Genomic DNA, 27,213 nt, shown 5'->3' on the forward strand with positions numbered 1-27,213 from the left:
TTTTTCTTTTTTTCAATCTTTACACTTTTTACGATTGACACGACACAAAAATGACATTTTATTGTATAGCTAACGTATGCACACGCCATGACAGATACGCGACACAAAAGTATTCACTTTTCTCCTTATAGCTAAAAAATCCCTTTTTTAAAAATAAAATCCCTCCTTTTTAAAAAAAAATCCTCCTTTTTTTAAGAAAAACCCTCTTTAAAAAAAACCCTCCATTTAAAAAAAAAAAAAAAACTCTCCATTTTTTAAAAAAAAAATCTCTACTTTTTTTTTTTTAAATCATCTCTACTTTTTTTTTTTTTAAATCATCTCTCCATTTTTTAAAAAAAAAACAAAAAACAAAACTATCTTAACTCTATGACAGACACATGACAGAATAATGACATTCTTTTTTTTCTGTCAAACGTGAAATCATATTTATGCCACTTTTACGTTATTTGTGTGCACACAAAACTGTGTTCTTAATGTGTTCTGTGTTCAGTACTGAACTAAACCAAGTTACACCAGAGTTAAAGAAAAAGTTTGATAGGTTTGCAACAAAAAAGTTAGCTGTGAAAGGAATGGGCTGATTCACTTAAATATGCCAAGTCTGCACTAACAATTATCTATAGTAACTATAAATCTGCATACAAACATAGACTGCCTATAGGACTGGTTTAATTGGTTTAATGTAAGATATCTCTGCATTAAATAACCCTTGTTCTGATTACACAGTGGTTTGGGGATATTACAAAGTGGTAACTTGGTGGAAATTGTGTTGTGAGTTCTGAGGCTAATTCTATGCTAGTCATCAATCTGCATGTTGTTATCCCACCAGAGAATGACTGCTCAGCCCTGTACAATGCTTGATTCTGGTCAGGGTATGTATGTACGTCACAACAATCAAAACCACATCCTATGTTGCCCTACTTCAATTTAAAACTTAACCCTATACAGTGTTCTTGCCCTTTATTTGTAAATCAAATTCAGACCTTTTAGAGACTTTTGCAGGTTGCTTTTTTTTCCCCCTTTCCAGACTTTCTATGTTCTGATGAAACATTATGTTCCAGTTTTAAAGGTCATTAACTGTATCAAGAAAGGGGAGAAAAGAGAGTGAGACACATTACAGAGGCTGTGTTAGCACACAAAATGGGATTTTGAACTAATTCAGAACCTTGAGTTTATATAACAGACACCATAATATTCAAAGCATGTTTTGCCTTTTTCCAGGACTTGAAAGGAGTGCCTTTAAATTCTATTCCCCTTTCCTGAACGTTCAGTACAAACCAGTACAAGAACCTTTCAAAACAGTGAAACACTAGGAGTACTGTCAGTGACGCGAACTTAAGAAAGAATTTGAATCAGTACCTCAGCTCAACTCGTCTACTCATACACACCCTGCACCACAAATGCCGCAAGACGAGTTCCTCGTCACTGCAAACCATTTCCATAATGAATCAAATGTTTTAAAATGCCCAAAACATTTTAGATCTGAATAAAAAAAAATTTTAAAGGCTACACATGTTTGATTTTACGACACTGCTTAGGAGTGCAACTGTCTGACTGAATCATTTATGAAACCTGAAACCAACAGGCGCGTGTTGAACAGGTTGCCATGGTGATGTTTGGCGGTTATTATTGTTTGTCTATACCCCTCGGTGACTAATGTTGACTCACTCCTGCAACTAAATAGTGTTTTTAAGGACAGGGCGAGGCTCGATCTTCTGAACAGCATAAAGGAAGTACAGAGAATATGGATTTTAACTCAACAATGCTAAGAATGAATGAAAGTGAGCCAGCATTATGTAAATCTAGGTTTTACTGAATGCTAGCTATGTTAGCATTGTGTTGTTCGGCTATCCCATTAAGCCCAAATTTGGGGAAATTTAGCACCCTGTCAGCATTTCTTACATTTGACTGAACACATTTGACTGTATTTGCTTGTTTTTAGCTCAGAGTACATACAGAAACTCTGAGGAGTTGCTAACCAGGCTACTTCATGAAAGCTAATTTCATTAGCTTAGTGCTGGTTTGGAGTACAAACAAAAAAAATTAAGGAAAGCCTGGACTACTAAGCACACAACTGCTAAATTATGAATACACTCCTGGCTAGGAAAGTGCTTTTTTTTATCACAGAGAGATAGCATTTATGTCTTATTTTCCTCTCAAGTGGAAATGTACAGTCATTTTCTTTTCAAGGCTAACAATTGAGTGCTAACATTTATCATTACTGACAGCACTTCTTCGACCGAATTGCGCCTCACGTAATTCACTTTGGATAAAAGCGCTTGTCAAATGAAATCAACGTAAATGCAGCCCGTACACAAACTACATTCGATTCATAGAATTATTCCACATTCTGGATATTTTTTCGGACGGTTTAAAAATGACATGTTCGGAAATTTATGACAGAGATCTAGTCTTGCGGCATGTAAAAATGAATGGTCTCTGCAATTAAAGTAAAAAAAAAAAAAAAAAAAACATGACAAGACCTCCATTGGCATTTAAAAAAGGAGAAGTCGATTCATGCCATCTGCTAAAAATGAACAGCGCACATCCTGAAGTTTGCGGTTTGGTGTTTGTGGGCACGAAGTTACAGTCACGGCATTACAGGAAGTACAAGGCTTCAAGGCACGCACAAAGAAAATATAGAAAACTTATGTGTCACTTCAGAATATATACTCTGATGGCTTATACGGTTAAATGGTGATTAATATTAGGACTGTAAATTAGACTACTAGGGTAGTGCATTTCTGGATTTGGAGTTAATCACTAATTCATACTTTTTGTGCCTTTTTTTTTTAATCAGTTAAGTCATGTATCAGAGGCAGAAGATGATTTTAACCAGCGTTTCAACCCTATGTGACCAAACCCACATTGTGGGTGATCATTACATTACAGGTCTGCTGTCCATTCTGGATATTACAGGTCTAGCATGAACATGTTGTATAGTAGTGTACTGCAGGCTGTTTCAGCATATATATATATATATATATATATATATATATATATATATATATATATATATATATATATATATATATATATATATATATATATATATATATATATTTGTTTGTGTTTATTTATTTATTTATTTATTTTTCAATTTTGCCAAATGAGACTGAAAGCGCCTGGCCCTGAGTGTGACACAAGTCGATCTTAAGCATCTATCTAACTGTATTGTATAGTGTGAAAGTCTGTATATTTTGTAAAGATGTATATTTTGTATCTCGGGGTGGCTGTGGCTCAGGTGGTAGAGCAGGTTGTCCACTAATCGTAGGGTTGGCGGTTTGATTCCCGGCCTGGGTGACTCCACATGTCAAAGTGTCCTTGGGCAAGATGCTGTACCCCAAGTTGCTCCTGATGGTAAGCTAGTGCCTTACATGGCAGCTCCTGCTACCATTGGTGAATGAAACACAGTGTAAAGCACTTTGGGTGAAAGTGCTATATAAGTGCACCATTTAAAGACAATATGGCAATTTTCTAATACACTGTGCATAATATACTAATACTCACTATACTAGTGATGCATTGGTCTTATTTATAATCATAAAGATTGACTTGCTAAGATATTTCATTAATTTTACCCCTCACCACATGCTGGATCAAGAAATTGACATGCATGTAAAACCATTTTAACAACCTCGCCAGCCTTTTACACTCACACACACACACACACACACACACACACACACACACACTGCCTGATATGCTGTGTACGATATGTAGCTAAAAATATCTGTGTTAGGAACGAATATGAGAACTGTGTAAAAGGATTATGAGCAATTGGGCCTGAAATGATCCCATATACACACATGCATTGTGTAATTATTTAATTTAGCTTGTTCCTAATAGGTGATTGCGAAGTTGCCAGATTAAGATTTATTTATTTATTTATTTATTTCAAATTTGGCTGCTTTTGATTGGACTGGAGAGACAATGGATGGTTTTACATACTTTAAAAAATAAATAAAATAAATAAATTAACCTTGCACTGGGTTACAAAAATGGTCATTGGTAAAACCGAGGTGACTTGATCAGAGGCTCACCAAAACTGGGATCAGTCAGCCTGCCTGTGCACGTTATAGCCTCAGAGTCCTGTTCTCGGCAGACAGGAGTGCAACCCTGATGGGTTCTTCTGCTGTTGTGGCTCATGTGCCTCAAAGTTCAACGAGTTCTGAGATGCTTTTCTGCTCACCGTGGTTGTGAAGAGTGGTTATTTGAGTTACCCTAAGCTTTCTTGACAGCTTAAACCATCATGATGGTCTCTACAACTCTAGAACCTGTTGTGTGTGAAAATCTCAGGTAATCATCAGTTTCTGAAATATTCAATCTGCCACCATCAACCATCCCTTGGTCAAAGTCACAGAGATCACAACCCCGCCCCCCGCCCCCACACCCATTCTGATATCTGATTTGAATATTAACCGAAGCTCTTGACCGGCATCTGCGTGATATTAAGCATTGAGATGCTGCTATATAAATGATGTGCAGATGTAGTGATGTAGTTCCAGTGAGAGTATAATGTAATATGTATTTTTAAGCATGATCATACAAACACCATATAGAATACTTTTTTTTTTTTCTTCCAATGGATTTAAAAATGGCTTCTATAAAATCTAAAAACCATATTTAATAGGTTGAAACTTTTTTGGGGGATTATGGTGCAAAGACATTTAATTTCTCAGAACGATCACCCCAAAATGAAGCCAAATACAGAAAGATACCGTATTTGTGTGCTTTTAACTCATGGATGTTCATTGTTCCAAACCTGATGATACTATTTCTTAGTTTGTGGCTCTAAACTCCCCTAAAACCATTGCATGACTGTGCATCTACTCGTCTTCTTTCTGTGTCTTAATCATTTTATTTTTATTGTGCTTTATCAAAGGATTATCATTTATGAGAGCACCACAGGGCTAAACGTGCCTGGATTCGAAACTAACAGAAAACAATACATACTGTTGATGTGCTGAAGAAACTTTCTCCATAAATAACCATAAATTGGACGTTGGTGTACAGAACTTTATATGAGCATTAAAAACATCAGTTATTTAGTACGGGTGGGCAATAGAGCAGAAATATTTATTTCACAATACTTGAGGTCATCTTCACATGACACAATATATATCCACTCAACAACCACACTCACAGGAACACCTATGGAAGTCTTTAGCGTTATGGTACACTATATTGTATAGTACAACCGTAGAATCGATACGTAATCTTTGTTGTCTTGCAGAATTCTAAATGGACAGCATTATGATAACAATAGATGTGCTGTCTTTTTTTCCACGCTATACTCAAACCAGATTGTAACTCAAGTGACTCATGGAAGGAGCATGCTTGAGGTTTTCCAAATATGTCAGGCTCGCCAACGAGCTTCTACTCAGCACTCACAACTACTCTAGAACTACACATGCATATATTTGCTGTACTGCTTATGCTACACAGGGGCTGCGTCCGAAATGGCGTACTACCCTATGACACAGTCGGTGAAAAGCAGAACGCCAGAGGGGTACAGTAGTATGTCTGTGTTCTCAGTAGGCGAGAAACAATAGGTGAGAAATAACAAGATGGCGTACTGCTTAAGGCGAGATTTTGCAGTATGCGGCTGATGGACACTACGCGAGTCAAAAATCCCATAATGCAACGGGACTGGTGCAGACGAGCTCACAAAAAAAAAAAATGCATAAGACAGTGCAGGCTCTTTTTAAGTATTAAACAGGACTTGTTTAACAATTCCAGAATAAATCGTTAATTTGTTGAAGGTTTGAACAAGAAAACAGCTGTCACAGCGTTTGAAACCTTTTTTATGATCTCTATCATGCCTTAGCCAGCCAAGCTAACAGTAGCAAAGTTAACCCCGCCCATATTAAATTATTAATTCAGTTAACTTTCCTGATGTGCATTTTGCCGTTAATGCGGTTGCTTTAATCTGGTGGTCCATTTAAATTTTTGTGTTTATGATGTTGAAGGTCACATGACAATGCCAACACGGCGGATGTAGTATGTACGAGATTGTACTCATACTACACACACATACTGATTAGTATGTACTGTTTCAATGGCCGTGCAGTAGGGACTGCATCGAATTCAGTATGTACTGTCACAGTATGTGATTTCGGATGCTGCCAGGGTCATGGGGAAGCTTGGAGCCTATCCCAGGGAACTCTGGGAACGAGGCGGGGGACACCCTGGACAGGGGGAAAGCCTAATGCAGGTCACAATCGCACACACACTCAACACTACAGACAATTTGGAAATGCCAATCAGCCTAAAATGCAAGTATTTGGATTGGGGGGGGGGGGAAACCGGAATACCCGGAGGAGACCCCTGAAGCACAGGGAGAACATGCAAACTCAGCGCACACAGGGTGGAGGCGGGAATCGAACCCCCAACTCAGAAGGTGCGAGGCAAACGTGCTAAGCCACCCTGCCCCCTAGACGGATTTAATAAATAAAAAAAAGTACTGGTCTTAGAGATTTTACTTAAGGTGTGGCCCATTTAGATTATACTTAACTTTATAACTTCACCGTAAAATACAGTACTTGAAAACACAGCAGGGAACAAACTGACAGGGTGTGTTCTAATAAAGCGAATTTCATTTGACGAGCTTGTTTTTTGTGTGTTTTTTTTCCCTTTAGTTATCCAAAACCACGAAATACACTATTAGAAAGCATTTTTCCGTCCTAATGCATGCTACAGTGTAAAAACACCCTCCAAGAATACAACAGTGTTCCCCGATGGTTCATTGATGTGGCCCAAATGTTTTTGAAACACATTTTGACCATTTTTGGTATCCATGTCAATGGAATAACATCTGTGAAACCATGCATTTAAAGTCTAATTGACTTAAATATGTGTAGTGAGGGATGTACAAACTTTTGCACTATGCTATAGGTAAACTGGAACCACCCCAGTGAAAGGTACTTTTTTATTATTTTTTTTCAAGAGAGTGAAAAAAATAGTTACATAGTAAGTATAAATAGACCTAGTGTTATATTTGCATACTGTGCAGTAACAATAAAACTTTACAGTAGATACTTTTTCAAAGTCAATTCCGTCTAACTTCTAAGAAAGAACTCATGAGCAAAGTTTCAAACTCAGATGCACACCAAAACATCTCGTGCAGAAGTTTGAGAATAACACACAACACCTACCCTGCGCTTTGGTGAGCACGAGCGCTCCAAAAAGTAAAATCCACACATAGAAAGTCATATTTTTTTTGCGCTGTGAACAGGATCTCCTGAGCTGTGCGACTTGTAGGCACATGCAGAAGGACTTTATTCTTCCGAAATGGGTGTGGCAAATCAGAAATTACCCAACATTGCAGGGGCAACGAGTAATCCCAGCACTATTCTTCACTCCACCTCTCTGTGTAAAGCAGTAGTTCGGAGCACTGAGCTGGCGCAGGGAAAATGTGGAAGGCCACAAGGATCAAAAGGTGCGTTCGAAGCGATGTCGCAACGTGTAACTCCTGCCTACAACCCAAGGGCGTAACCATGGTATGGACATTGGGGGGGAATCTCCAACGAACACGGCGGGAGGATATGCAAGTGAATGTAATGTTATTGGTCAAAAACTGGAACTGGCGTTACCCTAGCCTACTTCGCGGGTGTGCAAATATCAAAAGTTAATTGACGTTCTTAAGAACAAACCAAACCATGGAATGATGCCTTCTATACTAAGCTAAGGTCACCTACTATTTAGGTATCTAGTTACTTACTGTCTGAAAAAAAGCTCGTATGTTCTGTTGCACTTTTCTACACGTGGCTGCTGTCTCCATTTCTTACAGACTGAGCGGCTAAAATATATCAAAGGACTTGCGTTGAGTATGGGCGCAAGCAAGTGTACAATGGGGGGGGGGGCACACCGATTTTCTTTAAAAAACGGAAATATATTAAAAAGGAATATACATAAATGAATAGAATAGATGAAGAAAAGACAGATCCATTGGCAGGGTTCGTTAAATGGGGACACATTTTGTACTGTATATTGGGTGGACAGATTGGTATTTCCTCAACAATGGGGGGGGACACGACCGCCCCCAAAGAATGCATAGTTACGTCCATGCTACAACCTGTAAAAAAAAAAAAAAAAAAACACCAAAAGTGTATTTTATTTTGAGATGATTGATGGTTCTTATGTCTAGACTGAAGTCGAAGGGTGAACGTGCTTTTGCTTTTGCCGGACACAAACCGTGGAATAGCTTACCGATATCCCTTATGGAAATTTGGACAGAATCGGAATTTAAATCAAAGTTTAAAAAAAGAACATATCTTTTGGCGCTGGCTTACAATTGTTCTTAGAGTCTGAAGATGTAAATTTATAAACATGCTTTGATGTACATATTTATCTTGCATTGTGGTCTGTACAGCATAGGTGTATTGATGTACAGGTGCATGTCAAAAAATTTGACCATCGTGGGAAAGTTAGTTTTTTTCCATAATTTATTCTAGATTCGTTACACATAAAGTGAAATAGTTCAAGCCTTTTTTTTTGTTTGAATCCCCATGATTACAGCTTACAGCTCAAGGAAATCAAAAATCCAGTATCTCAAAATATTACAATGAAGAATTTATAATACAGAAATGTCGACCTTCTGAAAAGTATGTTAATTTACGCACTCAGTACTTGGTCTGGGCTTTAATCCTTTTGCACGAATTACTGCATCAATGTGGCGTGGCATGGAGGCAATCAGGCTGTGGCACTGCTGAGGTGTTCTGGAAGCCCAGGTTGCTTTGACAACATCCCATTTATCATGGAGAAATGAACTTTAATTAACTCTATTCAAATTTATTGAGGTGCACCTTTATTTCTGTGCGGTTGTTTATCCATGAAGCAGAAATGTATTTGTGTATAATATATTTTGCAGACATTCCACCCAGAAAAAAAACAACAACAACCACTCAAACCCCATCTCACCCAAACCCCAAGATTTAGGGTTAGACTAGTTAGCCGAAACAGAGACCAATCAGGACACATCCATGTTTTTTTTCCACTTCACACCTCAAACATCCTGAGCTGGAAAATAACATTATTACAACTTGGCAATTGACACTTATTGCCCTAACCAGAAAATATATCATCATTGTGAAGCTGTGTAGAACTCATGCTGAATAATAGAGTTCTCCACAGCTATGCAGATGGCTATAACAACAGAGATGAAAACAACTGCTTTTCATTGCTTCTTTCATCGTCTCATCTCTCATCCACGGATAAGATAATAAATGCAGCTGAAGACTAGCATAATAAATGTAATGTGCATAATAAACGTGCAATAAACCCATCATCCAGAAGAAACTGTGTATGAAATCCAATCGTAAGTGATCACTGGAGACAGATGTTAATACCAGGTGTGAATGGGACTTATAAGCACCTGTATGTTTGCATTTTTTGTACCAAGACAGATTCTTTGTATTTGCACATGTGCTTGGTGAAATAAAGTGATTCTGATTGTCAAATGTATGAATTACTCATTCATTTTAAGTACAGGGCAAAAGAATGGTCTCACTGCACAAACACGCCCACGTTCTTCTTACTTTTCACCAAGAAAGAGTATTTGTTTATTCAGCACCTGTAATCGCAGGTAAGCTAATGTTAATGGGTTGAGTAGAGTATTTGTTTCAGTCCCTGTGTGTGTGTGTGTGTGTGTGTGTGTGTGTGTGTGTGTGTGTGTGTGTGTGTGTGTGTGTGTGTGCATAGTGCATACTAATAGGCCTAAATTACCATATAACCATTAGCGTGTATAATAAAACTCCATCATTAAAATCCAGTGAAAAAGTGTTTCACTAACAGGAAGTAATTTATCACTTATGCAGAATTACATATATCATTTAATTAATCATTTATTTGTTTTTACAGATACATCTGATCTTGGTAATAGTCACATTAGTAATACTAAATCAGGGGTTGGGGTGGGTTATCTGGGAACAAAATTAATCTATAATCTGGAATTGTAATGTGGAAGCCCTGATATTATGTGTTGACAAATAAAGACTCGAAATTGTTACAGACAGACTTCCCATTTGTACATGGATGAATCTCAGGCGTTTTTGAACCTTATGGCCTTCCATAGCATAATGTTCCTGTGTTCATCGGGCGTGTCCTGTGAAAGTTTATTTGTTTACTTCAGTCAGATCTTTCTGCCATTTCATTGCAGCCTAAATGCAAGGCATATGATGGCGTGTTTTTATTTTTCTCCATTTCATTATCTCTACCTGTGCTACACTCATGCTCTTTTTTTTGCTTAATGTTATAAGCAGGGTATAACTAGAAGGACGCGCATAGTGACTCGAGTCATTTACTAAACGATTCCGTCACTGACTCGTTCACTGAGTTGTTCAGTTACTGCTGATCCATTTAGACAACAAACACCTGGCGCAAAATAAAACTAGTTTTTAAATTAATTTTGTGTTCTTTTATGATATGATTGTATGATTGCAGTTGAAGCTAATAAGACCCCCACCCCACCCCCCCAAAAAAAATCACGTTAGTCATGTTATGGAGAAACCAGAAAGTGCAAACGCCTCTGATCTGAAGTATGGAAGTTATTTTGCAGACAATTTTCAAAAACAACTGCAAACTGTATTTGCAATTGCGTTTCCTAAATGTGGGCGCATAAATTGTGAGATATCGACACAATCATCTGTGCAGCACATTTTCCTTCTGGGCAGTCGACTGTGAATGACGTCACTTCCAAATACAAACACGCCCCATAGTATACTCCCACCCCCAGCGCTGATTGACAGGCTTCTGTGCAAGGCATCTGAAATCCAAATGCAAAGGGACTTGATATTCCGTTCGAATTTTGTCAGGCTCCGTACCCGACCCAGAGGATGTGAAATAGTAAAGGGGTAATTGCTATGTTGATATGACAGGATCATAACTCATAAGACATGGGAAATGCAATTGCGATTGGACTTTGCGTTTGAAATTTGGCCGACCTGTGAACGCAAACGCAAACGATAATTTGCATTTTCATTTGCATTATGTCACAATTTACAATTTACGCCCACAGTTAGGAAATGCAATTGCAAATACAGTTTGGAGCTGCTTTTAAAAATTGTCCACAAAATACTTCCATACTGAAGACTTTCCTGTGGCAGAAAACTTCCAGTTACAAAGCGCTGACACTGGAGACTCCTTACATTAACGTGAAATAAATGCCTTGTTACATTTTGTTTGTTAAATAACAACACATCCTTTTTAATCAATGTATTATTACTATTATTATTATTATTATTATTATTATTATTATTATTATAAGCCTTAGATTAGACTTATCCACCATTTTATGTCCCAGTCCCTCCAGGATTTAGCCATTTTGCGATCGCAGAAATTAACGCAAAATCAAGGAAACTCTTTTTTTTTTTTAATTACCGCAGATTCTCCGGGGATTTGCGCCAAGATGCTTCATGCGACAACATCACGACGCGCATTCAGCCAAATCCCTGTTCGATTCGCATGCATCGAACATGAGTACAACTAAAAGGTCTCATTTACCAACAAACATCACTGTAAAACGCTGTGCAAAACAATTTCACGCGATTGCAATTTCACCAATTAAAGCAGTTTTCCACCAAAAAAAAAAAAAAAAGCACAAAAAACTCCGCAAACTGCATCGCAAATTTCGAACAAAGCCGCAGCAAAATCGAGTCATTTTTTGTCCGCAACCATCGCAGAACAACTTTGCGAACTCCTGTATGGACTGCTGTCCCCTGTGAATCAGTTGTAACTATAGAAATGGTAACATCTTAGATCGAGTGTGTTATTATAAACTACTGCTGTTATAGAAAATTAATCTACACCTTCACACAAGATTCAAGCATCCATCAGCGCTGTGGTCTAAGAACAAGGATAAATAATATAGTGACAATGTCTTCCTATTTCGGAAGAAGCATCTTTCACAGTCCTAATTACTGTGTTGGCTTGATTTGTGTGTGCTATCAGCACCTGGAACACGCGAATATGGCTGACACAATTTTCATAGGTTTATAAATCACTGAGAGAAACATTCGAGACAAGAAGAAATTTGTCAGCAGCATCTCAAGGGAAGAAATAACTGAAGGCAGTGACTGCTATCAAGTTGCGTAAGGGTAACAGGGAGCAAAATAATGAATTTTCAGAGTTACTTGAATCTTTGGATACATTGTACAAGTAGAACAGATGTGACAGTTGAAAATTTGTTGGTTTTTTGATTCCAACGTTTATGTAAGCGATAGATTTTTAATACATTTGTATATGTTTTTGAAGCTATAGTTTAAAGCCACGGGGGGAATGGTGGCTTAATGGTTAGCCCGCTTGCTTCGCACCTCCAGAGATAGGGGCTTGAATCCCGCCTCCGCCCTGGGTGCGTGGAGTTTTTGCCGTGCTTCACGGGTTTCCTCCATGTACTCAGGTTTTCCTCCACCAGTCCAAATACATGCATTGTAAACTGACTGGCATTTCCAAATTGTCTGTAGTGTGTGAATATGTGTACGATTATGCCCTGCAATGGGTTACCACCTGGTCCAGGGTGTCCCCTGCCTTGTGCCCCGAGTCCCGCGGGATATTCTCCAGGCTCCCCGTGTTTAACTGAATGTTTGTAAAACATTGCCAACTGACTTGCTATTTTGATTAAATATTCATTGAAGTACTTTATCCTGATCAGGGCCATGGTGAATCTGGAGTCTATCCTATGGGTGTAGAACTGGAATACACCCTGGACGGGATGTTGATTCACCTTAGGGTACTATGCACACACACGTTCACACTTCTGGGCGCAATTTAGAGTCACCAATCCAGTAGAGGGAAACTGGAGAACCTGCATGGACACGGGAAGAACATGCACAAGCAGTTACCCAAGCTCAAGATCGAACCAGAGATTCTGGAGTAACATTACTCACTGCACCAGTGGGCAGGAACAAAACTAAACCAAATGAATTTCCAGCCTCAGTATTTAAGTACAAGCCAATAGATGCTCAGATACAGTCATTATTTGTGTTTTGGTCTGATTCTGATCACAATTTGGTTTGAACCTGGTACTTTAGTAGTAGTAGTATATATATATACAGTGTTCATTTGGAGACCTAGGTCTGGTTTGAACACATTATCACCATTGTAGTGCACATAATTGCATAAAGACCTGTTGATTACTCCGGTTTCTTCTGACCCCTAGTGTTTGGATAAAGCAAACACAACACAGTGCAGCAGAACAGTGCGCCAGATCCTGAAGTGTGTGTTGAGCATCAGCTCATCTCCATCTCTCTCCCTCTCTCTCTCTCTCTCTCTCTCTCTCTCTCTCTCTCTCTCTCTCTCTCTCTCTCTCTCTGTGACCTTGCATGGGTGCAATCTCCTCAATCATTTAATCATCCACAAACCAACACAGCATTCATGGACTGTCCGTTGGAGAGGATTTACAGCTGAAGAACATTTGTGCATCGCTGTACGCAGAGATGAGTTGATTGAAGAAAGTTCTTATCTTTCTCGTGGTCAGACTTTGGAGATCTGGATAGTTTTATTTCCTCAAAAGCAGAAACGCACGTGCTTCGTTTTGGTTTTGTTGACCGGATTGAGCTTCATTAGCCTATAGGTCACCTCGACCCCTGACGACGCGGTGAGCACCGGACGCGCAAGAGCGCGGGCAAATATATATATATATTTTGTTGTCTCCCTGACGCGCGCGTTGTCTGTTCCTCTGCAGCACGAGCACATCACAACGCGTCTTGGCGCGCGCCCATGCGGACGCCGCGGATTGGCTCCGAGCGGCTCGGCGGCGGTGGCGGAGTCTCGCGTGCGTCCGGCTCTCTTGAACGGCTCGCGTCCGCGCAGCTGACATGCAGTCCTTAATTTCTCCGGTGACCAAAGCGATCTTGGTTGCCTTGTTCATTTTCGCCATCTTGCTCATCCTCTACGTGATCCTGTGGTACATATGTCGTGACGTGGACTGCGACCACGGCATCTGATCGCGCGGATCACGCGTGGGGTTTTTTTTTCTTCTTCTTTAATGATTTCCTTTTTCTAGAGGACGCGAGCCGCCTTGGGAACGGGGATGACCCCGCTGTGGTGAGTGCACCATTCACCTTCTGCCACCAGCATTTCAGTGCATGCCAAATCAGAGCAACTCCACTGCATTGTTTAAAGATTTGATCATATTTCATATTGTGTGTGTGTGTGCTTTGGAGGTTATTTAATGCATGGTACATCCTTTCGAGCTCGTGCAACATTTTTCCCACATGTTGCTGCAAGCCGGGCACAACAAAAAGAGGGTCAGCCAGATACCTGCTCTTATGCAAAACGTTTTTTTTGTTTTTCCCCCTTACAAATATATATTCTGGCGACATGCATGCATTTTTAGGCTGTATGATGAGAAGCCGAGCGCGCGCCTTTGATGCAGCTTCACCATAAAGTTATGCACAACGAGCGTCTTGTTCCGTGCCAAGTGTGCGTTCCTACAGGTGACAAGAGGTCGATGCTAGTAAAAGTGGAACGCAAATCTGTAGATCCCATTGCTTTTGCCATAATAATGAATTATGACACGGTTTGGAACCTCGAGTACCTGTCCCCCTTATGCTTATTAGCATGCCAAGGTTCGTGCAAGCGCACTAAATATTGACATTGCACATGCATTGAAGCATGGTACTGTACTAGTCTATACTGTTTAGTGCTGTAGTAGAGTATGCTGTAAAGACGCGGTGGGGAAAAAAACAATCTCCAAACCGTGAGATACACCGGGTCTGTTCCCCCACCCAACATTGATTTATTTCCCCTTCACGCTGGAGAAAAACGTTAAGCGCTGTGACTCACCGATTTTTTAATCCTCGCGCTATGAACGTGAGGAGAATCGCAAACGCGCTTTCGCACGCGCATCGTATATGCGAAAGTCGCCGCGTGAGGCAGCGGACAAACCCGTACGACCCGGCGCGTGAGCCTGGAACGGGCATCAGTGCAGTACCACACACACACACACCACATCAAAACACAAAACATCACATCCTAACACAGCACAACAGAGAGCGCAAATACAAGCGGAAATGCGCATACATTTTGCGCCGTGAAGGACGAATAGAGGGCATGCAAAAGGTTTGCACGCTTTTCTGCGCCTTTCTGCTCATTTCCCTTGACATCTGTGCAAAATTAACTGGTGCGTTATTGAGTTTTGGTGTCTAAAAAAAGCAAGTGAATCAGCAGTTGTTGTTGTTGTTGTTGTTGATGTTGTTTTGGGTTATGTTTTTTTTTCTTCCTCAAGTACCCTGGAGTTGTGTTCCTTCTGTTAGTGCGATTGGAAATGCGTTCTGACAGGAGGCCCTTAGATGCAAAGAAACTCTGAGAGGGAGAGATGCGACAGCTGTTATGCCATACAGCATTGACAAAGTGTGTGTGTGTGGTTTTGCGTGATGTCTGGCGGGCATGCAGTTCTGAGAAGCACGGCTCGTGAGTCATGACCAAGGTCAGCCTTGAAAACCATGCGCTCGTGGCCAAGCGAAATAAGGTTTGGGAAAGGCGGGATATGTTATGGAAGATCAGCGAGGCACAAACATATTTACAGCCCTGCGTGCCTTCACAATGACACAGCAGCATCACCAGGGCAAGAGGGTTACCCCAGATCTTCTCTAAACAATCATATAAAATGTGCAATGTTTCAGTTTGACAATCATAAACCCTATAAAAGATCCATCTCCCAGATTCTGAGCAACGTCTCGCAGGCGTTTTTCAATTGCCACTGCGATGACTTGAAGCAGCTGGTGTTCAGATAACCGCCCAATGTCACGGCGAGACCTGAAAGCGATCTCAGAAGGAAAAGCCCTGTTTGCAGAATGCCACTCAGACACAAGGGGATCTCGCGGATGCTCCGGCTTCGTGCACAGTGTGGGAATTTGATTTCCAGCCTGAGCCTGCTGCGTCGTCTCCTTGGGCTTTCTCCCTGCAGTTTAACAGTGGAGCGAAGCTCTTCATTATGCATTCAGTAAAATAAAGTGAGATGTGAGCCACAACTGGAAATGAATTCTTGAGCAAAGACTTGAACTAAGAACTGGGCATTGCAGGATTTTTTTTTTCTTTCTCGTTTTTTATTCAATACCATCATCAGCGCTCTGAATAGCAGCCAATACCTGATAGTGATCTGTTACTTCTTTATGCAGAACGTCAGAGTTATGATGGCGACAAGCGTTAAGACAGGTTTCATTGTACATTGAGTTCATCAGCGGATCAGGTGAACATCAAATCTCATATAATCTATGCTAACCTGAATAATTTAGAATTCTTAAAGGCTCTTTGGTTGTCCCTCTATGTAGAACTGGGGTGGCTGTGGCTCAGGTGGTAGAGCGGGTTGTCTACTAATCATAGGGTTGAATCGGAGGTTCGATTCACGGCCACGTGACTCCACATGCCAAAGTATCCTTGGGTAAGACACTGAACCCCAAGCTGCTCCAAATGGCAAGTTAGCACCTTGCATGGCATCTCTGCCACCATTGGTGTGTGTGTGAATGGGTGAATGAGACACAGTGTAAAGCAGTTTGGATCAAAGCGCTATATAACTGCAGACCAATTTCCATTTAGAACTCTTACAACAGTGAGTTCTTTCCCTAAAACTCTTTTACGAGACTAAACATCCAGTGAACCCTTAAAGAACCATTAAAAAGCCCCTTTTTCTAAGAGCGTACCAATTATCAAGACGAGATATTAAACTCCTGAGAGGTTGTAGGGATTGAGAAGAAAATAATAACCAGTAATTTGGACCATACACTCTTAGACCGCCCCTGTTCTTCATGAATTCATCGGTTAATTAAAGGTTGTTAGCATCCAAAAATGTGATTCATTTTGGAACCCTTTCTGATAGCAAAACACTTGTTGTAGGAGTCTGTACAAACTTTAAGGGTCCCTCAAGAGAGACGATCAAAGAACACTATCATTTTTCCTATAGTCTTATGGTGCAGCTGGCGGTTAAGGCTCTGGGTTACTGATCGGAAGGTCGGGGGTTCAAGCCCCAGCACTACCAAGCTGTCACTGTTGGGCCCCTGAGCAACGCCCTCAATCCTCTCTTCTCCAGGGGCGCTGTATCATGGCTGACCCTGCGCTCTGACCCCAACTTCCTAGCATACGGGGGTATGCGAAGAAAAGAATTTCATTGTGCTGTAATGTATACGTGACCAATAAAGACTCGTTATCATTATCATTAACCCTATACGTTCTTGACCTATAGGTTCTTGAACTCCATAAAGCCTAGATCTAGATTTCTGGAGTTTTAAGCCAAAATATTCCCAATAGCAATTGCTTCCACCAGTTGGAAACCTTTGGTACATCTTCAACAGTTCCAGTGCTCTGATGTTCAAACCCCAGCTTTGCTCGAAGGCTGACATATACAGTATATGAAAATATTTAAAGGGAAAAAAAATATGTAAAATTTTTTTTAAAGGGAATTTAAAAAAAAAAAGACTCCCAGGGAGTCTGAAGTAGAGGTGTGGATCAGAACTGGGATCCCGTGGGACCTGCAGGAAAAAAGGGTCAGATATGAAACTCTTGGGACAAAAAAAAACCCATTCATTTACACATTTTACAGCATTCACTCATCCTTAATAACTGCTCGATCCCGAGGTGGTTTAAATGACTAATTTGTTTCTATTTTGGGAGAAAAAAATATTTCATTCGAAAATAGTGCAAGTAGATAAAAAAAAACAATCAACAACAACAAAAAAAAAAACCGGAGAGGACAGGATTGGTCAGAAATCCTTCATTAGAAGGAGTGGGATTTTAAAAAATGGTCCTCTATTCTGAAGGTTGTTGGGTGTTTTTTTTCTTCATTCCACATTGTTTGCAGGGTAAATGACAACGGATGGGTGGCGCACGATCAAAAACCGTTTTATTCTCATCTACCTCGTCTTGAGTGGTATAACGGAACAGCAGACTGGCACTGTGTGCAATGGCAGGGTCAAAGTTGCAGAGAAAAGTAATTGTTAGAAAATGGCAGCTCCCAGGGCTGATCTGTTGCTTGAGGAATTGGAATTGAGGTTGGTGTTGCTACTTTTTAGCGAGCAAACAGAGTATGAGATTGTCTTTTCTAACAAATATCAAAGAGAGGTGGGAGAGGGGAAGGTATATACTTCCATTTCTTTTTTTTCCTTGTCTTTATGGTCCTTGTATATTCATATTTCTCCCACCAGCCTTTGTCATCAATATACGTACGTGACCATCAGGTATAAACCAGGCATGAGCGTTCACTCTATCACTGAGAGATCACAAATTCAAATTGTCCAAGACAGCATAATTGGCTCTCTGGTTAGGAATGGATGGCATTACTCTCATCCCTGTCAATCAGAGTGACATCACCCAACCACATGATAACCTTTCATTAAATTTTTTTTTTTCTGTGCCTTTGAGCGCATCATTCCCTCTTTATAAAGGCAAGTCTTTCCTTGAAGTGAATATCCCTGGCTGAAGGAAAAGCACCGCTCGTCGCCTTCATCATGTCAGAGATAATTACTTAATCAGCATTTTATTGATTTCCTTATAAGACATGATCACAGCAGGTGGCTCTTGGAAAAGCTAGGGAAGTCTAGGGAATGAGCTTGCCAAACGTCTGCCTAATACAAATTAGGAAAAGGTACTGACATTGTGTTGGAGCCTGGAATGGGCTGAAAGTGTTTAATCTAGGATCGTCTCCAACAATTGTGAGGAGGGATTCAATGCCAATAATCACAATAAAACATTCTGTCTACAGATGTGCCTATTGCATCAGTAAAGCACTGATACATGGACGAGGTCAGTCTTTCTCTAGACCGTCGATCCTCCGAGTCTGGAAATGTATGACATGAACATTTCTAATGTTTGTGTCAAATTTCTCCAGCTTTGATGTAAGGAATAAAACACTTTATTGTTGGGGCATGCTGTTATAGGAAAATAATCAACGAGCAAGTTTTTCTCCCCACACAAAGTTGATTATTTTCCAATAACAGAACCCCCCGAAATCTTATGCTACAGCAATTTTCCAAGGTTAACAACGTTTTATTTTTATTTTTAAATGATGTCATACATTTTATCCAATTATTGTTCATTTTAATGTTGTGGAACCTCTGCAACACAGCACTGTGTTAGTTCGTATTATTCCTTAGGCTATAGCAGCTCCCTCACCGGCCTTTCCAGTGAGGAAGCTTTCCGTACTGATGACTTTCCTTGGGTGGAAAACTTTAAATTGACAGCTTTACGTCTGACTGTTACAAAGCGCTAAGACTGAAGACACCTTCCAAAAATACCCAAGAAGCCGCTCCTTACAGAAAATTCTCCATATCAACAATTACACGCTTCTTTTTTTATGGACTAATGTGGAGCATTTGCGATATAGGTCTCTGTGTAAATTGTTACTATAGGAGTAAAAACATATTAGAACATGCATTAATATAATCTTGTGTATAACCAGTATACCAGTGTCAGAGCTGCTGTTAGAGAAGATCGTTCAACACCTTCCTTTCGACCAATCAGAATCAAGAATTCAACAGGGCTGCGGTACAAAATAAAAACAACAGCTTCCTCACATCCATACTGTTGTTTTGTAGCTTTAAAGCGCCTTTCTTTTTTACTTCTTGTGTATGTGTTTTTGATAGGAAATGAGTTTTTGGTCTGGCTTTGTTTCTGAAATCTGCTTTCCTATTGCTGTAATAATTTCATTGCTTATAATAACACAGTTAGGGGCATTCTTTTAGGACAATAGTAATATTTCTCTCCCCCATCTCATCACCCATTCTGGCTGTTGGTCTGTCTGATTGCTTTGTAAATTGAATTTGCTAGAGATACCATTTTGGTTGATATAGTTTATAATCTCCCTAGAGGAAATTGCTCCCCCACAAATACCCCAAAGTGAAAGACAGTACAGCCATGCTCCAATATCAAATTGGGGTTATGGCAGTCGTGAGGCTTGTACTGATAACCTTCTGATTCCTAAACGCTGAAGATGCTAAACAACTCTCGTGTATGTACCTTCCCTTTGGCGTTAGCAAGTGTAAAGACATGAACGGAGGTTTAGTAGACCAGTGCTTTGCCACCTACTCTCATAAATAAACATACTAGAGACTTAGATAGGCGACAAAAGGCACACACCACACCAGCACCAGATACAAAAGTATCTGGACACCTGACCATCCCACCTTGTTGAGCTTGTTGGACATCCCCATTCCAAATCCATGGGCATTAAAATAGAGTTGCTGTTCTACACCTAGTGTTTGTCAATGGAGACTGCATGGCTTTGTACTTGATTTTATGCACCTTTAAGCAACAGTGTTAATCATAAGTGGTGTCCACATACTTTTGGCCATATACAGGGTGTCCCAAAAGTCTCCATACACAGAGGGCTATGTTTGCCAGCGCCACGTGAGTCGATGTTTGTGGACGTCCACTTCCAGTCTTTTTGAATTTGGAAAACTAAATATGTAAAAAAAAAACAAAAAAAAACCGCTGTTATCCTAACCGTATCTCAAATAACTCCGTAGTCCCTCTATAAGTGCCCTACGTAGGGTAAGTATTACCGTCTTTAAGTCCCTACATAGTGCACTGTGACTCCAAAGCGGAATCATTCAGGATGGAGCCGGCTTCAGGTCGGACTGTAAACAGTGAGACACTCCGGATAGCGCTGTCACGCTGCGCGATGTGGCGGCTCTTCGCCTTCATCCTGCCGGTTATCAGGCTTTACTTCATCGGTGTGAAAGTGCTCATCTACCAGCTGCTCCACAAATCCTTCACTTTACCAGGTTAGAGGTTTGAAACCGTCTATGGAGTGTCCCCCCCTTTTTAGTTTTTGTGTGTGCCAAAGTTCAGCACTTTGCTTTAATTCTTAAAGAGAAAGAAAGTTCAGAAGTGAGTTTTATTGTCACATGGTTTTGTTGTTGTAGTTGTTGTTTATTCATTCTATTTTAGTCTAAACAATATTCTCATTTTTATCATGTACAAATGTGTAAAAGTGTTTGGCTTTTATCTTATATTATCTCACATTCCTCCTAGAAAGTGACAAGCCACCATACATGAAGTGTTAGACAATATTGTTTAAAAAAAAAAAAAGAAAAAGAAAAAAAGTTAATATATTTATATTTATTGCTTACGTCCGAATCATATTACACTCTTATTATTATAAGTGTCAGAGGTTATAAGTGCTTCGGTATTATCAGTACACTGCATGTAGTGAGGGAGAAAGTTTTGGACTTTGAACTTTTGCCAAATGGCGTATAGGTGAATGATAACTATAGATTATTGTAGTTATTGTTTTGTTTCAAGATCTTTTCTTTTTCCATTTAGTACTGCCCTTCAGACGCTCGATAAGAAGACAAAATACTAGCATTTGATCATCCTGTTCAAAAGTTTACACCTCCCTGGCTCTTAATGTATCATGTTGCATAGTGTTAAGAATGTGTAAAGGGTGTGTAAACTTTTGAACGGGGTAATTTTTTAAACAAATTCAGATATTGTCTTGTCTTAGGGGTGGACTATATGTAAACATCTGTTATGTGAAAATAGCTTATTCAGGACAGGACTAAATAAAAAACCAACATGGGATTTTTTTATCCGTCTTATTTTGTTAAAGGTGTTAAGGTTTAGGAGATTCTGCAAGGGGTATGCAAACTTTTGGGCGCAACTGTATCTTATGACGGTAACATTGAACAATAAAAAAAACTTTTTTAAATGCGATATTTACAGACATTGTCCTGCTCTGTAAGTTTTAAGTAAGATATGGAAGAAGAATCAGCGATGGCGTGGTGTGTTTTTTCCTCTTAAACCACAGCAATTCACCGATTCAAACAATTTTATATTTATTAAAGAATGAGACGTCATCCATTTTTTTTTTTTTTTTTTTAATCCAGTTAATATTTTTGTCTTTGTTTATGGACAAATTTTGGCCATGTTCCTTTCATCTTCTGTTTAATGAAAGGTCTTTATGGAGTACTGTTTTTAAGAGCAATTTTAACGTAATTGCATTCGTCCTGTGTTGTTTCTTGGTCTTGAAAGCTCTACTGGGAATGTAAAGGGCAGACAATGTAAAATAATTTTTGGCACACTATTTGGGGTAAAAAGAAAAAGCGACTAATGTGTCGTAGTTATTATTGCACGAACAACCTCTGACCCAAATCCTGAAGAAATATGCAGTTAAGCCGACTAAGTCTCTGAAGGAACGAATGGTTTTTGGTGAGGTTTTGCACTTTTTTTCTTTCATCACAGAGGAGGTATGATGCAGGCTGATGATGAAGAAACTGATCTCGGATCAGCATTAGGTGGCATGTAGGGGATTAAACGCACGACACAATGGACTCTTGTTCACGCGCGTTAAGTCAAAAGAGAAAAGCTGAAATAGCTGGTCGGAGCAATCAGTCAGCACAGGAAGATTTATATATCTGTGTTCTGTTATGGTATACACCAATCAGCCATAACATTAAAACCACCTGCATGATATTGTGTAGGTCCTCCTTGTGCTGACAAAACAGCGCTGACCCGACAAAGCATGAACTCCACAAGACCTCTGAAGGTGTGCTGGGGTATCTGGCACCAAGACGTTAGCAGCAGATCCTTTAAGTCCTGTAAATTCGAGGTGGGGCCTCTATGGATCGGATTTGTTTGTCCAGCACATATCCCTCAGACGCTCGATCGGATTGAGATCTGGGGAATTTGGAGCCCAAATCAACACCTTGAACTCTTTGTCATGTTCCTCAAACCGTTCCTGAACAATTTTTGCAGTGTGTTAAGGAGCATTATCCTGCAGAAAGAGATCACTGCCATTAGGGAATACCGTTGCCGTGACGGGGTGTATTTGTTCTGCAACATTGTTTAGGAAGGTGGTACGAGTCAAGGTAACATCCACATGAACACCAGGGCTCGAGGTTTCCCAGCAGAACATTGCTCAGAGCATCACACTGCCTCCGCCGACTTGCCTTCTTCCCATAGTGCATCCTGGTGCTATCTCTTCCCCAGGTAAGCGACACACACGTAAACATGTTTCATCAGACCAGGCCAACTTCTTCCATTGCTCCATGGTCCAGTTCTGATGCTCACGTGTCCATGTAGGCGCTTTCGGCAGTGGACAGGGGGTCAGCATGGGCACTCTGACCGGTCTGCAACTACACAGCCCTGTACACCGCAAGCTGTGACGCACTGTGTTCTGACATCTTTCCATCAGAGTCAGCATGAACTTTTTCCATAACCACTGCACACCGGGAACACCCCACAAGACTGGCTGTTTTGGAGAGGCTCTGACCCAGTCGTCTAGAAATCACGATTTGTTCCTTGTCGAAGTCGCTCAGATCCTTCCTAACCTATTTTTCCTGTTTCCAACACAACAACTTTGAGAACTGACTGTTCACTTTCTGTCCCCTTCACAGGTGCCATTGTAACCAGATAATCCATGTTATTCGCTTCACCGGTCAGTGGTTTTAATGTAATGGCTGATCGGTATAGATCAGAGAAGAAGAATTCGATCTTGCATTGGACACCATACGCTCCCTTCCTTTGATTTGGTGTGAGATATCCAATTATCTCTGAACAACAGAGCAGTCTTTAAATCGAGTTTAGACTTGCCTTACTGATGAAACGTTGTCCCCGAGGACTGCGGACATTGTGTAATTTGTGTTGCATAGATGTCTGGCTCTGAGCTCTCACCAACGCACGAGCAGTTAACTGAGTTTACACCATGTTATACCACGTTTATACCACGCTGTCCTTGAATTCTTGAATCTGATTGGTCAGAAGGTGTTGATTAATTTTCAATAACAGAAATACCGCTGTATTTCAAACCACAGGTTCACATTAATGCGCTCGTTTTGTATTATTATATACGTTTTCGTTTCTATAGTAACAGCTGATTCACAGGACGGAATGTAATAATAAACAGATTAAAAACAAGTTGTTTAGGAAAGAAAAACTTTATTAAAAATTGTTGTTGTTTTTTTGTCTTTAACTTCAAGAGATAAAAAAAGTGTGACAGTGTGCCGTACCACCAAAATTCCCATTTGAAGTTTTGTCAATGTGATCTGTCTAAAACGAAATCGAAGCTGAGTATCGAAGCCTATATACTTACACGTTCAAAACCGTTTGGACTCAAACTAACGTCGAAAAACTTGATATTCAGTTACGTATAAAGCATAAAAATCCTAATCAGATTCTCGGTGTCACAAACGTTATTTTCAACGCTGCCGGCGGTACATCCTGGCTACAGCTACTGTTTCCTGCTTGACCCTAAAATCTCATTGAGACGACGCCTGCTGCATGAGTCTGTGGAATGATGCAATTTCAGACACACACAGACACACACACACTTTTCAGCTCCTTTTGCAGAAGTCCCAGTGAGATGGACACCGTGTCCTTCATCAGGAAGCCGAAACGTAGCATCATTTTTTTTTTTTTCCTCTCTTAATGATTTTTTTTTTAAATCCTGTTCTCTTTTTGTCCTTTTCCTTCTGATCAGTTTTGCCCAGACAGAATGGGAGGGTTGCCATAGTGACGGGAGGAGCCAGAGGAATGGGCTATGAAACTTCTCGGCACCTGGCGAGCCTGGGCACGCATGTGGTCATCGGTAACACATCACACTCACTCAGTCTCACAGTCTCTCACATCAGATATGTGTGGCGAGGACATGCCCTTTCTACTCCACTCACAATGGAAAGAATTCCTTCACAACCCTCATGTTGTGTAAGAAGTAACCTTAACTGATGCTAGCATGATGATCGAATGCTTCGAAAAGCTTTCAGTGATTTTCCCTCTCAAGTCCTGCTTGCATTTAGACTTGGATCTTGACTTGGACTTGGCTAGACTGGTCTTGGACTTGACAGTGGTGGTCTTACCTACAGCCATAGCTAATCAATATTGTCTATGTACTATGTTTCAGTTCATTTCCATTAGTTTAAGTTTGGAAGTTAAGTTTAAAAATAAAGTCAAACATCCTTACATGGTCAATAATAGTACAGTTTGTTAACGTTAGCTAGCTGTATTGCTAGTTTATCGAGAGCTGAGTTTACACGTGCAGTGAAAGTGATTAGTGGTTTTGTTTGTTCAGTGTCAAATATATTTGATAAAATAAATATTATTACTTATATTAGTAACTATAATTATAAAAGTACTACTGTGAAAGCGCTTACTTTTCGATTGGGCCATAGTAGTAGTTGTTGATGTTGTTGTTGTTGTTGTTGTTGTTGTTGTTGTTGTAGTGAAAGCAAAAGTTACAACTGTGAAAGCTACTTCTGGCAGCAGAAACTCAAATGTGTGAAAATGGCCCGTTGTTGATATGGTGAATTGTTCTGTAAGGGGTTGTTTATTTAACATTCTTGGAAGGAGTCTCCAGCGTCAGCAGTTTGTAACAGTCTGAGGTAAAGTTGTAAGTTTAAAGTGCACCTATTATGGTTTTTCAGATATGACCTTTCATGTAGTGTGTTATATACGTAGCTGTTTGTGAATGTAAAAAGTCTGCAAAGTTTCAAAAATCAAAGCGCACGACAAATTGACTCCCAAAAGAAGGAACCGATTCTGAACAGCTGAATCGAGTCGTTAGTGAATCCAGACTTTACTTCCTGTACTAACCTACGTAGGTTCGTAACAAAAAGCCCCGCCTCCGGTCTCCATCGGTTGCACGCTGACAGCGGTAGACCAATCACACTGGTCAGACTGGGACATCTGACCAATCGGAGTTTAGAATGAATCCTTTAGAACGGATCATCGAACGAGTCGTTTGTGACACTGGGGAAAAAAATGTAATGCTGCAATTTAAATTATGATCACGTCAAAGTGTTTTTTGACCTCGGATGCATGTAAATCTATCGTATGAGACCTTGAAAACACAATTAGGCACGTTTCAAAAACCATAATAGGTGCACTTTAAGTCTTCAGGACAGAGGAGTTTGCACTTTCATGTTTCAGTTGTCTTGTCGAAGAAAGAGAGACAAAAACATGAAAAAAAAAACCCACGAAAACAACTATAGGACTGGAGATATATAGAACAGATGATTATATTAGGGGGAAATCCTACAGCTATTTATTTAATTTTTTTACTTTTCAGCCAGTGCGAAAAGTTTCAGTAACATGAGGGGAAAAAAAAGACGGTAGAAATTCAGTGAGAATAGCTCGTGCTTGAACTGTTTATTTCCTCTCCTCACATTTAAATGCAGAGAGAGAGAGAGAGAGAGAGAGAGAGAGAGAGATGCAGATTTTCATGTTCATGTCATATTCCTAACAACACGTGAGGTTTTACTCTAATGTCCTCGGGACTTCACATTCAAACCAAAAAACAAAAAACAAAGTCAAACTCTTGCCATGAAGGGTTATAGAACAGAAAAAATAATTGATTCGAAGATCCAATGCAGTTCTTTCTGGAAGGTTTCAAAACCTTAGGCAACAGTACCAAACATGAAAAAAACATCACTGGCTGTCCAACTTTCTCCAAACTTTCCAAAATTTCTTTGTCAGACTGTGTAAAAATCGACCATCCTGAGCCTCATCGTTTCTGTAGGAATAATTCTGGAGGAACTTCCTTTTCACTACATATGCTCACTGTATTGGAAATAATTATTATTAACCAAAATTATTTTATACTTCCTTTTCTATATTTATCATTTATTTAAAGTTTCTTTGTGTTTGAAAATTTGTTTGAATCTTTTTCGGTCATTTATTTTTATTTGGAATTTCTTATATATATTTTTGTGCTTGGAAATTTATGCTTTAATCTTTTTGAGCATTTTTGTGTTCAGAAATTTTTGTATTTTAAAAGTTTTTCTTTGTATTTTTTTTTTACATTTTTTGGTGAAAATATATGTATTTTGATCATCTTGAGCATTTTTGTCGTTGAAAATGTTATCGTATTTGATCATTTCTATGTTTGGAAATTTCTTTATATTAATTAGAAGATTTTTTTGTGCTTGGAAATGTTTGTTTTTGAGAAGTTTTTCATTCATTTGCTTGTTTTTTTGGTGTTTGGAATCTTTGGTGTTGGGAATTTTTGGGGTTTTTTTTATGGGCATTTTAAATATTTGACTATTTTATTATTTTTATCAGCATTTTTAAATTCATATTAAAAAATTCAACTTCAATTCAAATGTTGTCAATTTTTTGAATTTGAATTTAAAAATGCTGATTAAAAAAAAAAATGTAAACACAAAATGCAAAAATAATTAAATGTTAAAATTGCTGATAAAAATTCCTAAACATTCAATCCAATTCAATCAAATTTTTGTGTTTTGTGAAATTTTTGTTTGGATATGTCTGTAGTAACCTGTTGTTGTTTTT

General features: G+C 39.5%; 2 protein-coding genes across 7 annotated transcripts in view; one reads left to right on the top strand and one right to left on the bottom strand.

Moving 5' to 3' along the window:
* The window catches only part of cd99 (CD99 molecule), a 29,816-nt gene extending 22,433 nt beyond the window's left edge, over positions 1–7,383 (bottom strand). Inside the window, exon 1 of one of the 3 annotated variants that reach the window (XM_047151166.2) lies at positions 7,155–7,381. In XM_047151166.2, the coding sequence (XP_047007122.1) occupies positions 7,155–7,266 (112 nt within the window). In that variant the 5' untranslated portion in view covers positions 7,267–7,381. Of the gene's footprint in view, positions 1–7,154 lie in introns of all 3 variants that reach the window. The other 2 variants (XM_017457932.3, XM_017457931.3) reach the window with 2 other exon arrangements.
* A 13,171-nt stretch (positions 7,384–20,554) lies between these two features.
* dhrsx (dehydrogenase/reductase (SDR family) X-linked) overlaps positions 20,555–27,213 on the top strand; it is a 34,522-nt gene continuing 27,863 nt past the window's right edge. For 3 of the 4 annotated variants that reach the window (XM_017458203.3, XM_017458204.3, XM_053676291.1), the window contains exons 1-2: positions 20,555–20,711; positions 24,407–24,514. In XM_017458203.3, the coding sequence (XP_017313692.3) occupies positions 20,609–20,711; positions 24,407–24,514 (211 nt within the window). In that variant the 5' untranslated portion in view covers positions 20,555–20,608. The remainder of the gene's footprint in view (positions 20,712–24,406; positions 24,515–27,213) is intronic. The other variant, XM_047151285.2, reaches the window with a different exon arrangement.

Source organism: Ictalurus punctatus, chromosome 26 (genome assembly GCF_001660625.3).
Source record: "Ictalurus punctatus breed USDA103 chromosome 26, Coco_2.0, whole genome shotgun sequence".
NCBI classification, from domain to species: Eukaryota; Metazoa; Chordata; class Actinopteri; order Siluriformes; family Ictaluridae; genus Ictalurus; species Ictalurus punctatus.